We start from the raw sequence: 13,472 nt of genomic DNA, 5'->3' as shown, positions 1-13,472 counted from the left end.
TTGGTATGTATCAGTGAGTAAATTTGGATAAATCATAATATAGAATTAATAGAAAGTTAGAAACCCAAAAAAATCATGAAAAACACCGGCAGGATCAGATGATTGTCCAACTTCCAGGATAATTACTTCTATATGTTGAAAAAAGCACTTGTGTCCGCTTCGTTTCCTTAATAATTTTTCGTTCTACACAAACCAAACCAGTTTCATCATTCGAGTTTACAAATGCCAAATTGGCATTAACCAAATTCCCAGGATAATCAAAATCAACAAAATAACAAACGAAACGAAAGCAACAAAATCCAACACTGGATGCAATGATTACTTAAACAATCACCCTGTAAGTCGTTACCATTAAAAGTAACACCGGATCGGATACTTAAAATTTGTTATAAAAGGAAACCACAGTAGATCAATATTTTAATCACAACTTCATTTTTTTGGCAATCTCATTCAGTCTGCAGAACAATCGTCAGGTTCAGACAATGGCGATAACGGTCTCATATCGGCACCAAATTCAAATCTCCAGCGCCTTAAAATATGCGTAATTTCCGGATCATCCGCCATTTCCACATCCGCTGCAGACCTCGAAATAAAATCAGCATCTTCCTCAAAACCGGTATCTTCTTCTTCACTGATTTCCGACAGGGGCGACAAAGGAGCGTCCCGAAAGCAACGGAGCTCCGAAAGTATAAGATCTACTTCCGCTGTTAATGCTGTCATTTCGGCATCATCACCACTGTCGAATTCGGGACAATCACTGATCAGCACACACTCTTTGGCTGACTGAAAAAATACGTCCAAATCATCCTCCATGGTACGCGAATTCAAACTATCGGAAAAGAAATGCAAATTCAAATCCTGAATTGGTCCAGCAAACATAACAGGAGCAACGTCGGCGAAATTGGCGTTTATGTGATTCGTCACTGTTGTAGCACGTAATAGCAACTGATTGTGAGCAACACAGTCACTTGGAAGATCCTTTGCATCGTTAAGGTCGACACTCGATTCTGGAATATTTTCGGGTGCAAGCGATAAATCAACGGCACCGTTCAGACCACAGTACTCGGACGGCTCCACGCTGCGCGAATAAGCACTGGATGGGTGCTCAAAAGGCGGAGAAGTTTTCGACAATTTCTTTAGATCTGGCTCTGGTCGCGGTGAAATAGGCCTTTTAAATACACCATCTACAAAAAAGAGCAGGGTTAGGGCAAATCTCTAAAATTAATCTGGATGAAAGAAAATAATGGCAAATTATTTATAGAAGACAAAATCCGTAAATGCAACACTGCAGATCAGTACACGATCGATGCAAGTAAGAAGTAAAAAAGAAAGCCAAAAAACCAGAAACGAGTGCGACAGTTTAGTAAATGATTCAGTAAAATCATTTCGAAATTCGAAAGAGCGAGAAAGATTTACCAAGCAAAAGCACATTCATTAAAGAAATTCTTCTGTAAAATCCACTGAACAATTTTTTGCAAGTGATTAACAGTTCTATGAATTTGCCACTACTTTTACGACATGAAAAACGAAACGAAATAAGGAATTTTCAATCTCGGCCTACCTGTAAGGTATTCACTAGGATTCCGTGACAGCGTATCCTTAATATCAAGAAAATTTTCGTAGTCCGGATAATGATAACAGTATAAGCAAAGTTCAATACTACCGCGGAAACTTGTACCACATTTAGCACAGCTGCCTGCTTTACCGCTACCGTATGAATATTCCAGATCTCCATTTTCACACAACAGTTCCAGTTTCTTTCTTTTGGCAATTCGCTTCACAGGGGACCTTCTCTTGCCTGTATCCTCAGGAAGAGAACTGCTGACTGCTTCCTTGGAAGGTATATCAGGTACTGGAAATAACGGAAATTTATCAGTTAGAATCCTAGCCACTTTGGTCGCAACTTTCGTTTGGGTCGTCGCATGCTTGGGAAATGTGTCTATTTGCGTTCCTTGCTCTTTGCGGTCCCTGCAGATAGTAATCTGAGCACGCAGTTCTCTATTTTCGGTTTTCAGCAGTTCAATATCCTGCAGGTGCTGGAAATTCTGATCGCGAATGCGTTTAATATCGTTCCTCATTTTCTTATTTTCCGATAGTAACTCCTGATTTTCTGCGTTTGTCTTCTTTTGCTCCGACAGCAGTTCTTGATTTTCTTTCTCCTTCGCTTGGCGATCTTTCACCAAAAGGCTGATTTCTTCCACGTTCGTTTGAAACTGAAGATTGGCATTACGGAGTTTCAGCAGTACTTCCAAAAGCGGTACACATTTCGCGCAAGATTCCAGACTCAGCACTGGCTCCATAACGCTAACATATAACAATATAACATCAACCCTTCATCGGATGTTCAAATCGCATAAACTCCGATGAAAGCACAACAAAGCCCAATTCCACCCAATTTCTTATTCCAGTCACATGCGTCAGGCAGCTTCATAAGCCGTTGGGCAAGGGCCGAAAGGCTTTGCAGGTCTCCCGGTTTTGAGGCACAATCTAAAAAGCACAAACCGTGACAAACGAGGGCCTTTATGACATCATTCATAAAGGCTGCATTTCAATGCTTTGATGATTTGATCGCAGAAGCACAAACTATGCAAATCAGTTAATAAAATTTATGCAATTTTAGTTCAACTTACAACATAACATTCTGATATTGATGGAAGATCTCACAAAAAAGAAAAAAATTCCAGGTTCCCGCTCGCCTGCTAAATGTTTTTTTCTGGTTCGTGGCTGTCCTCTCAATACGCGGCGTGCGCGATGCCGAGACGTAGCGCCCAACGCGCCGAGCTACTTCTACAGTAGTGTATATAGGCGGCCTCCATGGGTAACCGCTAAACACAACTTGGAGCGTTGTCCGGCCCTTGTCGGCGTTGTCGCATGAACGCCAAAGAACGATTATTACATACAGCAATAAATACATAAAGTGAAATAATATTTTAAGTTTAGTAATAAAAAGTAAATACAAAGAGTATAACTTATACTTTATAAGGTAAGAAAAAAAAACGTAGAATTTTAGTAATGGTGGATCAGCGAAATAAGGGTCTCGGATCTTCGGCCTTCGCCACTACCCCCTATGCTGTGCAGCTGCAATCTCGATGAGTCAGCATAAACTTTTGTTTCTGTTTGCAAGAAGGCGCACCAATCATTTTCAAGGGCGCAGAGGTCGACGTCTGACGCGCAAGATTTCTTCTTACCGATAAAGCATCAGCTCGTTCTACAAGGCGCATGTCTGCAGGTTTTTTGCTGTCCGAAATCGGGCAAATCATTTAATCATACCAAACGCGCAAAAGCATCCGCGGAAGTTCGGCTTGTGTCATATTCGCCCTTGGTTTGCCCGAAAGTTTGTTTTTGATTGCTGTTGTGGTATTCCCGAAAGTCCCATCGCAATGGACCCCAAAGATCCCCTCAAAAACACGGATGCCTGGAAGAAGCTGCAGACATATGTGGATGATAAAGCGAAAAAGCTGCACATGCGTCAGCTGTTCGAAGATCCGAAGCGCTTTGAAAATTATAGGTGGGTTATCAAATTTGCGATTTCAGTTATTTTTGGATCACGAAGCCTGCTGCTTTGCTGTACTACCCGAATGAACATACTTTAGCATCCGTGCTTTATGAACTGAATAAATTATAAAATATATTTTATAAATTAAAGTACTTGTACAACGGGAAGTGCGACTTTTTATTGCAAATTTTGAACAGGTTAACGTATTTAGCACATTCGTGATTGCATTCTTATTTATCCTCATTATAGTCTGACCATCAAAACTCCGAAAGATGGGGACATCCTTTTGGATTATTCGAAAAATATTATAGACGATCATTCCTGGCCCTTGCTTCTCGATCTGGTTGGTTTTAGAGAAATCGAGAACATCTTTGCATGAGGAATTTTGCGTTTTTCAATGTGAATCCAAATGATAGGCATGCTTAATGTATTGCTCAAATTATATGTTTGCTTAATTGTATCAAAAATTCCAAATCATGCGCATGCTTAATGTTTTGTTCTTTGCAGGCGCGCGCACGTAAGGTTGAAGATGCCCGAGCGGCCATGTTCAGCGGTCAAAAGATCAACTTTACGGAAAACCGCGCTGTACTGCACATTGCCCTTCGCAACCGGTCAAAGAGTGGCATTACGGTCGATGGCCAAGACGTAAGCAGTTCGGAGTACTGTTACAGTAATTATTTTTGTCAAACATACTGTTTTTCTCTCTTGTAAACTTTTTTATTTATCGTCGTCTCGCGGGATTCTCAGTACGTAATCATCCAAAGACAATAGCAATTATTATACAGTTAAATCAGAGTATGAAATTATCAAGGGAAACAAATCAACCAGTCGTTTCGTTGAATTTCAGTCGATATTTTTGCATAGCACAGTATTTTGACGATCTGGTTTGGTAAATCGTAGGTTATGCCAGGCGTCAACAAGGTTCTGGAGCAGATGAAAGATTTTGTGAATAAAGTTTGTGGCGGGACCTGGAAAGGCTATACCGGAAAAGCCATCACCGACGTGGTCAACATCGGCATCGGCGGCTCTGACCTTGGCCCGGTGATGGTGACCGAGGCGCTACGCTCTTACTCTGGCAAAATCAAGGCTCATTTTGTTTCAAATATCGATGGCACTCATTTGGCGGAGATTCTGAAATTGGTTGATCCGGAGTCTACGCTGTTCTTGGTGGCTTCAAAGGTAAATTGAATCAATAACCTTTATGGATTGAAAAAAACTCAGCCTTGTAAAAATGATGGTTCTAGAAGTTCTGTTTATCGTTTCTGCCGATTTCATCTTTATTACTGCAGCTTGAAAAATGTTTATATATTTATACTAAAGTTTTTTGTTATGAATGTTTTATCACCAGCAGTCCGGAAATGTTGCTTCATTTTCTCGAAATGCTTTTGAACGAAAATGCTTGGAATATGACGAATTAATTAATTAACATAATTAAGCAGCATTAAAGTTGAAAGATGTTTTTCACTTGCAGACATTCACCACCCAGGAAACGATGACTAATGCCGAATCTGCTCGTACCTGGTTTTTGCAAAAAGCGAAGGATCAAAAACATGTTGCCCTGCATTTCGCTGCTCTGTCAACAAACGATAAAAAAGTCAAGGAATTTGGAATCGACGAGGTATTTACGATTTATTGTTTTTTGCTGCTTTCTTTCATGATGTGTTTAGTAATCGAGAACCGAACTTGGTTACTGCTGCAGAAAAATATGTTTCCGTTTTGGGACTGGGTTGGAGGCCGTTACTCTCTGTGGTCAGCCATTGGCCTTTCAATCGCTTTGTTTGTCGGATGGGATAATTTTGAGCAGCTGCTGGAAGGCGGGCATTTCATGGACAAGCACTTTCAGGAAACACCTCTGGAAAAGAACGTACGTTTGTTTCTTTTGACTATTCGTTCATAATCTTTTTGAAGGCGGCTTTACTAAATTCATAACAGTTTCTTTTATGCTGAAGAAATACATGCGTTCATTAAAGGGTCATCCCCACTTGGTGCCGTCTTCAGCAATGTGAATTTGAATTATTGAGAACTTCCTGTACACTAAATTTGTAAGCAGTTGGAAGTACTCAACTTGTAATACTGGCCGCTGTGTGTTTTAATAGGCTCCGGTGATTCTGGCATTGTTGGGTGTTTGGTACAGCAATTTTTTCGGTGCCGAAACCCATGCCCTTCTTCCGTACGACCAGTACATGCACCGTTTTGCCGCATACTTCCAACAAGGCGACATGGAATCCAACGGGAAATACGTGAACCGTAGTGGAAAGAAGGTGGACTACACGACCGGGCCGGTGATTTGGGGCGAGCCCGGAACAAATGGACAGCATGCATTCTACCAGTTGATCCATCAGGGGACTCGTATTATCCCGTGCGATTTTATTGCTCCAGTCGAAACGCATAACCCGATCAAGAGGGGGCTGCATCATACTGTAAGGACAGATGCAGTACTCGTACTTCTTTTTGTTTAAAATTAAGTTATGTTTTTGAAATTTTCTGTTACGAAATGTCTTAGACTTAAAAGTCGTTTAGTTATTCACTTCGGGGTTTTTTGTGTTATTTAGATTCTGTTGGCTAATTTCTTTGCCCAAACGGAAGCACTGATGCGAGGAAAAACCACAGAAGAAGCTAAAAAAGAGCTGGAGAAATCAGGAATGAGTGGGGCTGATTTGGAGAAGATTTTGCCGCACAAAGTGTTTGAAGGCAATCGCCCAACTAATTCTATAATGGTGCAGAAAGTTACTCCGTTTACCCTTGGAGCTCTCATTGGTAAGAATATAAACCACGGTTATTTTTATGTCGTTGCTCGCTTGTGTGATCGCTAATGCAGTATCGTGCACCAGTTGTATTGCTGAATGGTACAAACTGCAGAGTAATAACGTTTTGTGAGTCAGTTGTGACATCGCGAAAATTGTTTTTGCAGCTCTGTACGAGCATAAAATCTTCGTCCAAGGCGTTATTTGGGACATCAACTCGTATGACCAATGGGGTGTGGAACTGGGCAAGCAATTGGCCAATGTTATTCTGCCCGAGTTGTCTGGAGATGCGGAAGTGAAAACCCACGATTGTTCTACCAACGGGCTGATCAATTTCTTCAAAAAACATCTTAAGCAGCCACTAGGTGGAGGAAAAACCGGTGCGGGTATGGACATTTAAATGTAAGCGACAGTGGGATTCTGTCTGCAGCTAGCGGGGCTTTAGTTGCTGGTGGTGGTTAAATCAAGAAATATTCTGGTGTTCTTCGATTGTGATAGATTACAAATGACTGCTTTACTTTCGCGTTTAAGTTCGCTGCTGTTTAGATTTAATTTTATTTTCCCGTTTTTGTTTGGATTCCCTTCGTGTTTCAGACGTTGAATCATGAAAATAAAAAGCTTTTAAGCCATTAAATGAAGTGGATTGCTTCCTCTTTGTTCGAACATTCAGTACTGCATTGCTTATTAGTGTATTATCAGATGTTATGATTCAAAACGCAGTTCACTCGTAAACGGAAAGGCACGTTTTGTATGACGAGAATGTCAAACCCAAACATCAAATCTATTTAACTCCATAGGGCTTTTATCATAACACTTGAACCGGGAAATCTAATGTGTCCAAAATTTTTGCACCTTAAAAAGGAACATAATTCAGAAAAGGTAACAACAGGGAGAGCAGTGTAAAAAATGCTTAACATCACCGACAATCAATACCGCTGTTGATAACCACCGCGTGTCTGATGGAACGTTCGGCCTCGGTGTCCACCGCCATGATAACCATCGCCCCCACCGTAACCACTCTGAACTCTTCCACCACCACCGCGCCCTCGTCCACCATGAGCTCCCCGCCCACCTCCGCCGTCCACGCGTGCTCGAAATCCCGGCATATCCCGTGGCGGCACCACCGCTTCACTGGGACGTCCGCCTCGATCCGGAACATTCCCAATCACCAGACGATTAATCGGACACTGTGTGTGCTGTCGGACGGAATTGCTGGTGGCCTTCTGCACACGCAGTAAATCGTCCGTGGCTCCCAGAATATCCCCCATGGTCACATTGGAATCCAGCGGCATGTGCGGACGTCGCGACGTCCAAATGTGATTCAGTTCGGCCTCTTTGGCTTTGGCACGCTCGGACCAAGAAAACGACTGTATGGTTACGTCGAAGCGTTTCAAGAGCATCTCACGACGCAGCCGGTACTCGCTACGCATCGCCTCGTCGAACTGTTCCAGCTGGGCGTACTGTTGTTCATTCAGCGGGGTAGTAATGAGTGGTTTAGGAAGTGCGCCAGGCGGCAAGGAAGCAATATACTGCTGAAGTTTCGATTCCAGGGTGTGGAACAGTTGGCCAGGATCCACATCGGCTGGCACTTGAACGTTAAGGATGTTGCAAACTTTCGCCAGATTTGCTGCTAGAGGAGACTGTGCAGGTTTCGAAGTTTCCGGTCCGTATGTAGCGTAATTCACACGCGCAGCCTACCATGAAAGAATCAGTAATGCTGCAGTGAAAAATTTTAATAAAAATTTAAAACCGTACAAAAACTGTTTATTTCCAGGAATCAACCAAACCGGCTTTATCGAGATATAAAGATAATAAGGAGTAACAGGTATTCTGTTTTAATTTTAAATTGTGTTTTTTGATTTGTTGCGATGTTGCCAGCTAAAAAACAGACAGTACAAATTTTTCCCCGTATTCAGGAATCTAAAATTCTAATCATTTCAAGAAGATGAAATCATTAAATACGTACTCTTACAATACGTACAATCACTTACTTCCTAATTCCGTATAATCACTTCTAGAAGATTAATTAAATCTTGATACTGCCGCAGAAGTCACTAACCTCCTGATTTATTCTACGGAAAAGCAAGAACATCACTTGCCTGCAGTTCGCCCACAAGGAAATCCACCAGAAGCAGACGATTTTCCGGGGTCGCCAGACGTTCCGTCAGCGGAGCGGAAGTCAGCCGAGCATACGGACATTCCATTTCGTGCAGGAAACTGGTAACATCCATGACGAATGAGTTGGCGTCAGCTGGAGATCGCATTTCCGAAATGTCCTGATTAATATTAGCCAAAATCCGCAGCTGCTTGCAAAGAGCCATGATGATGTGGCTGTATTCGACGGCTGCTGTCCCGTTACCAATGGCATTGCGGAAGTTTTCGGAAGTAAAGGTCCCATTCCCATAAACGGTCAGCAGATCACTGAAAACTTTGGCTTCCAGAGATTCCATTTTGACATACAAAAATGCCGTGGAAAGACTAGTCACAGAACAAAAACAGAAACGTCCTGGAATCTGAAAGGGCTGGCGGATTTTTCCCGTCTCAGCTCGACTTCTTAAAGCAAAACTGAAAAAGTGCAAACGTAAACAAACCAGTAGCTGCCACCTTCGGTGTCTACTTGTAGGACAAACAGGAAACTAATGCTTTGTTGTGTTGTACTCTGCACAGCGGACCATTAACAAAATAATTATTGTGATTTCGAAAATATTCACAATAACTATAAGTAATCTTATAAGAAATACTCATTTTTCTACTTCTTTGTTTGTCGACATAGCGAGTTATTATTAATTGTTAAGGCTGAATCATGGTCCAGATTCCCATATTTAGGTTAGCGAATACTGAAAAAGTGACATCTAAAGAAATTTCTTTCTTTACTCGTTACGGTGCAGAATAGTTTTGTGCTACATTATCTTGTTTTGACAGAAAAACCGAAACGCGAACGGAAGACGGGAAAACTCCTGAGTGGTTGATGATTGAATTGCAAGGAGAGCTGGTCACGGAGACTGATAAACTGCTGGCTGGCCAGGAAATTGGCACGTTGCACATCGGAGTACCATCTTCCGCTCGCGTACCAGGTGGCCAAAAGATCGAAGTGAGTAACTTATTATTATTACTTAACTTATTAGTTCTAACGGAAGTTGAAGCAAACTGCTTAGAAATAGAAGTACTTACAGCTAACCTCAAACTTCAAAAGAAATTAATCTTTACACGAGCTGTGTAGGATGTATTTTCCACCATAAAAAATGGTTATTCCGTAGTTAGGCCATGCATATCAACATTTACAAATGTAAATTAAGTTTGAAAATTAAACCATGAGCTGTAAGCGACTAAGCTGTCTAAACGGCAAACGTTTTATACAAGCTCAAGCAGAATGGGATTACTAATATTCGACTTTCTTAAGTGGGATTATTAGATTCTTTATCCGTACGCTGGTTAATCGGATTAGTAAAGTAAACGAATCTACAATATTGTATATATCACAACCAAATCAATCCATTGTGAAGTAACACGTGCCTTCCAGAAAGCCGTAATGATGATTGGGAATTATGCGCTCACCGGTGACATTTTGTCTTTGCCAAAACCTTTGATTATCCTGCAGAAAGGAAAACTCTCAAACAGTAACGGGATCGAAGAGCCAGTGCTGGAAATGCAAGCGGTTGTACGGCGGAAGGCTTTATTCAAAGAGCGTCCACGGCACGTTACGTTTCAAGACAAAGAAGTTTGACCGTAGATTACCTTTTCTCTACGGAGTTTCATTTTTGAGCTGAGAACAACATTGAACCTTTATGCTTGTGCTTGCTTTGTACGAGTATGTTCATAATAATCGTAAATCGCAAGTGTCACCCTGTCGCTGGTGTAATTCTTTGTGCAAAGAATTTCACAGTGTAATATGACGAAGTAACACTGACCAGGAAATATCTGAAAATTTCAAGTACTGTAGTAATTTGGTATTGCATATCATGATCTGGTAAGTTGGCATTTCGATAAAGCTGCCACTCCTGTGATGCTATCCAACATCCGTGCGGCGGCCATCGGGCTAGCTTATTGTCTAAATCGCCTGTCATGCGCAATGGGATATCGCAGCAATAAAGGAAGTACTGTAACTACTAACCAGATACGAGCGGTTATAAGTATATAAGGCTGTACGTCATGCATTAGTTTTATCCAGCTGGATTTGCAGTACGAATCTCCAATCAGACTTGAGACTTCGGAACCATCAGACCGTGACCTTTCCTAAAAGTTTAATTTTTTACAGTAGTACGGATTAACACAGTTAGTAATTGTAATGGCATCATTCTCTTCGACATCCATCTCGGCGCCGGCTTCGAGCAGTGTACAGCCGGTAACATCTACAAAGGACGAAGAATCGCTTCCTCATCTACCGCCAAAGAAGGCGTTTTTAAAGCGATGCGCAAGTGACACCAGAAACGAGCCAACCCAGAAGCCAAGGAAGCTGAGCCAGCATCCTCTTGAAGCTGGCCCGACGGTGCAGCGTTCGAAAGAAGCCCTGCTTGACCTGCTCACTGGTAGAACGCGGCCGCGGTTATGCTCACCATCAGAACAGGGAAGGTGTGACTACTGTTTCCCGTCGGCCGACGCAGACCGTACGTTACAATTGTGATATGTGAAACAGCTCATACACGCTTAATTAAGTACGAGTAAGGATTGACATCTCTGCAAGCCGTATTTTTAATTTTGTATAGAAAGCCGTGAGTTTGCTTGCAATTGGCTTGGATGCCACGCAAAGCCGTTTAAGATCCGGCACCAGTTGATCGACCATATAAACAGCCATTTGGACATTAAGCCGCATAAATGTCGGGTTTGCAGCATGAAGTTCACCCACAGTGGGACAAAAAGCCGGCACGAAAAAGCACACGATAAGTGATAAGATCGAAAAGGGGATATCGGCCAATGCGGGATAATTCGCCAACAGCTTTTTGCGACCACCCGGTGACCCGGACACTAATAATTATTGTTTTTACTTCCCGGTTTTGTTACTAGACTGATTACATGTAATAAGTATACCTTGTATTATACAACCACTGTACTTGATAGTACAGTCAAAACAAATGAATGAACGAACGAAGAATGAATAAAAATTGTCGGTTGTGTTTTTGATTATTGTCTTATGACTCTTATTACAGAATATTCAAGCAATAGCCATTAGGCGTTAGCCATTACGGCCCATTAGCCATACTGTGATGATTGTACGGCAATCTCACTGTTGACTGTACCTAGTGTAATTTACGCAGGTTCTGGTACAACTCACGATCTCACTGTACATAGCTAGTAGTTTTTTCACAGTTTAAGCCAGTCGAACCTTACAACCAATTACGAGGATTCTAAAAGCAGTAGATAGCTAGAGCGAAAATGTCCGGCGTTGAAAAACTATCACAGAAAGACATTGCGCAGCGTGGCTGGGAATGGCAGAACTCTGTTCAGTCTGTGCGCAATGTGGACGATCTCTTTCGCTTCAACGAAGATGAACACCAGCGAATGATGAATGCTAAACCATGGGAGAAGGACTCGAATTTCTTCAAAACCGTTCGGATTTCAGCTTTGGCTCTGTTGAAAATGGTCATGCACGCTCGGAGCGGCGGGAACCTGGAAGTGATGGGTTTGATGCTGGGTCGTGCTGATGCGGGTACGATGATTGTTATGGACGCTTTCGCTTTGCCCGTCGAAGGAACGGAAACCAGGGTGAATGCTCAAGCACAGGCGTACGAATATATGACGCAATACATGGAGACGCAGAAAGTGGTTGGACGTGTGGAGAACGTTATTGGATGGTACCACAGCCATCCTGGATATGGTTGCTGGTTGTCGGGAATTGATGTTGAAACTCAGCGACTTAATCAAACTTTTCAAGGTGAGCCAAACACATTATTATGCCGTCGAATTCTTTCTGTTTTTGAAACTAGTTTCTTTATCGGGCTGAAGTAATTGCGGAGTCTTCTCTGTGTTTGTATTTTGCTTGTTTTGTTATATTATTTGATTTTCCTTTCCCACCGAATTCCCATTACAGACCGAATTTTAATTTTAGTGTATTTTTTAAATTTTAGTATACTTGTAATTCTTGTTTCTTGTCGCTTTGACAAACCTGTTGCTGACGTTCTTCTCAAAAATTGCTGCAAACTCAGTTTTTTTATCCGATATTGAATAATTTGGAAGCCATGTTGCTACTGTATTCGTATTTTATCAGTAGTTTTGTTATTTAGGTTAAGTTACTACAGCGTTAATTTCCCTTGATTTTATTGTGTTTTTGCAGAACCTTGGTTGGCAGTTGTGATTGATCCGATTCGCACGATCGCCGCTGGACAAGTTGATCTGGTGCGTTCCGCACATATCCTAAAGGCCACATCCCTGCTGAAGAAAAAGACACTCTGTACCGCAATATCCCCTTGAAGAAAGTCGAAGATTTTGGAAGCCACTACAAAGAATACTATCAATTGAATGTGTCGTATTTCAAGACGTCCTCTGATAAACGCCTAATTAATCAGCTGTGGAAGCAGTACTGGATCGCGACGCTCAGTTCGTCTCCGTGGTTGAAAAATCTCAGCTACAATATTGAACAGACTCAAGATGTGGCGGATAAGCTGCAGCGTGCCACCAACGACATTCGTCGGGAAAGCCTGTTCAGTGGTCGTGGATTATTCGGAGGCGATTGTAGTGATGCAGAAACGGATTTCCATAAGGCGGTGAAGGACGGGCGCAAAGTGTCCTGTGAAGCTATGCACGCCATCATGACGCAGATTGTCAAGAAAAGTGTTTTCAACGATTTCGAAACAACGGGATCCGGCAATCAGGAGGACACCGATATTGCCGAAAATGTCCAGGAAAATGGCGGTGTTGGTGGCGTCGATGTAAATCTTCCTGAGCAGCCGGCTGCGGGCCCGTCTGCTCCAGAAAAGGCCCCATTGGCGACCGGGGAACAAATGAATGTCGACTGAGTTGAATCGGTTATGCACAACTTGCGTCATGCTTTTTTCTGTTTTTTTAGTGTGTAACAATTATACGAAATTTCGTTTCGGCCGTTAGTACTTTTTAGAACTGAAGTGATCACTGATGTTGAGCAAATGTTCCATATTGATAATGAATTAGATGATTCTGGATATTTTTAAAAGCTGACGGAAATGGCAGCGGTATCGGCTAATGGTCGTATGTTTATGTTTTTGGATCTACAAAATGAAAAATTATCAACTTTTGCTTTGTATGAAGTATGTAATTGTACG

The 13,472-nt window shown here is 42.0% G+C and overlaps 5 protein-coding genes across 6 annotated transcripts; 3 read left to right on the top strand and 2 right to left on the bottom strand.

The window, feature by feature from the left end:
- Window positions 1-187: 187 nt before the first annotated feature.
- Window positions 188-2,733, bottom strand: LOC129591720 (uncharacterized). Its single transcript, XM_055487495.1, has 3 exons — window positions 2,631-2,733; window positions 1,562-2,487; window positions 188-1,184 (listed from the first exon to the last, which is right to left on the bottom strand). Exons 2-3 carry the CDS (start codon window positions 2,298-2,300, stop codon window positions 451-453), a joined length of 1,473 nt encoding a protein of 490 aa, XP_055343470.1. The 5' UTR covers window positions 2,301-2,487; window positions 2,631-2,733; the 3' UTR covers window positions 188-450.
- A 386-nt stretch (window positions 2,734-3,119) lies between these two features.
- LOC129591461 (glucose-6-phosphate isomerase-like) lies at window positions 3,120-6,886 on the top strand. Its single transcript, XM_055487124.1, has 9 exons — window positions 3,120-3,508; window positions 3,746-3,839; window positions 4,004-4,141; window positions 4,397-4,675; window positions 4,968-5,114; window positions 5,196-5,360; window positions 5,593-5,916; window positions 6,049-6,253; window positions 6,408-6,886. Exons 1-9 carry the CDS (start codon window positions 3,381-3,383, stop codon window positions 6,638-6,640), a joined length of 1,713 nt encoding a protein of 570 aa, XP_055343099.1. The 5' UTR covers window positions 3,120-3,380; the 3' UTR covers window positions 6,641-6,886.
- A 123-nt stretch (window positions 6,887-7,009) lies between these two features.
- LOC129591643 (protein FAM98A-like) lies at window positions 7,010-8,813 on the bottom strand. Its single transcript, XM_055487384.1, has 2 exons — window positions 8,340-8,813; window positions 7,010-7,934 (listed from the first exon to the last, which is right to left on the bottom strand). Exons 1-2 carry the CDS (start codon window positions 8,688-8,690, stop codon window positions 7,167-7,169), a joined length of 1,119 nt encoding a protein of 372 aa, XP_055343359.1. The 5' UTR covers window positions 8,691-8,813; the 3' UTR covers window positions 7,010-7,166.
- Window positions 8,814-8,910: 97 nt separating this feature from the next.
- Window positions 8,911-10,155, top strand: LOC129591696 (chromosome transmission fidelity protein 8 homolog). 2 transcript variants are annotated; one of them, XM_055487457.1, is made up of 3 exons: window positions 8,911-9,066; window positions 9,163-9,331; window positions 9,839-10,155. In XM_055487457.1, the coding sequence occupies exons 1-3, from the start codon at window positions 9,044-9,046 to the stop codon at window positions 9,962-9,964; spliced, it is 318 nt and encodes a 105-aa protein (XP_055343432.1). In that variant the 5' UTR covers window positions 8,911-9,043; the 3' UTR covers window positions 9,965-10,155. The 2 variants fall into 2 exon arrangements, with proteins under 2 accessions (XP_055343432.1, XP_055343425.1); XM_055487450.1 differs by having other exon boundaries at window positions 8,912-9,066; window positions 9,761-10,155.
- A 1,239-nt stretch (window positions 10,156-11,394) lies between these two features.
- LOC129591634 (COP9 signalosome complex subunit 5-like) lies at window positions 11,395-13,470 on the top strand. Its single transcript, XM_055487373.1, is given in 3 exon segments — window positions 11,395-12,109; window positions 12,509-12,565; window positions 12,568-13,470. Coding segments are annotated over 3 exon segments (1,179 nt in total). The 5' UTR covers window positions 11,395-11,610; the 3' UTR covers window positions 13,191-13,470.
- Window positions 13,471-13,472: the final 2 nt, after the last annotated feature.

Source organism: Paramacrobiotus metropolitanus, unplaced genomic scaffold (genome assembly GCF_019649055.1).
Source record: "Paramacrobiotus metropolitanus isolate TYO unplaced genomic scaffold, Prichtersi_v1.0 Parri_scaffold0000003, whole genome shotgun sequence".
NCBI classification, from domain to species: Eukaryota; Metazoa; Tardigrada; class Eutardigrada; order Parachela; family Macrobiotidae; genus Paramacrobiotus; species Paramacrobiotus metropolitanus.
The sequence above is the reverse complement of the archived record's forward strand: the minus strand, read 5'-3'. Positions and strand labels throughout refer to the sequence as shown.

What these genes read in the sequence shown, in the direction of transcription:
- LOC129591643 (XM_055487384.1), bottom strand. Translation starts at nt 8,690, where the DNA reads ATGGAATCTCTGGAAGCCAAAGTTTTCAGTGATCTGCTGACCGTTTAT. An exon ending in TCCTTGTGGGCGAACTGCAG is followed by an intron (nt 7,935 to 8,339) that starts GCAAGTGATGTT and finishes CTTTCATGGTAG; the next exon opens with GCTGCGCGTGTGAATTACGC.
- LOC129591461 (XM_055487124.1), top strand. Translation starts at nt 3,381, where the DNA reads ATGGACCCCAAAGATCCCCTCAAAAACACGGATGCCTGGAAGAAGCTG. An exon ending in AGGAATTTGGAATCGACGAG is followed by an intron (nt 5,115 to 5,195) that starts GTATTTACGATT and finishes TTACTGCTGCAG; the next exon opens with AAAAATATGTTTCCGTTTTG. An exon ending in AGAGGGGGCTGCATCATACT is followed by an intron (nt 5,917 to 6,048) that starts GTAAGGACAGAT and finishes TGTGTTATTTAG; the next exon opens with ATTCTGTTGGCTAATTTCTT.
- LOC129591720 (XM_055487495.1), bottom strand. Translation starts at nt 2,300, where the DNA reads ATGGAGCCAGTGCTGAGTCTGGAATCTTGCGCGAAATGTGTACCGCTT. An exon ending in TCCTAGTGAATACCTTACAG is followed by an intron (nt 1,185 to 1,561) that starts GTAGGCCGAGAT and finishes TCTTTTTTGTAG; the next exon opens with ATGGTGTATTTAAAAGGCCT.
- LOC129591696 (XM_055487450.1), top strand. Translation starts at nt 9,044, where the DNA reads ATGGTCCAGATTCCCATATTTAG. An exon ending in GTCCAGATTCCCATATTTAG is followed by an intron (nt 9,067 to 9,162) that starts GTTAGCGAATAC and finishes TTGTTTTGACAG; the next exon opens with AAAAACCGAAACGCGAACGG. An exon ending in CAGGTGGCCAAAAGATCGAA is followed by an intron (nt 9,332 to 9,760) that starts GTGAGTAACTTA and finishes CGTGCCTTCCAG; the next exon opens with AAAGCCGTAATGATGATTGG.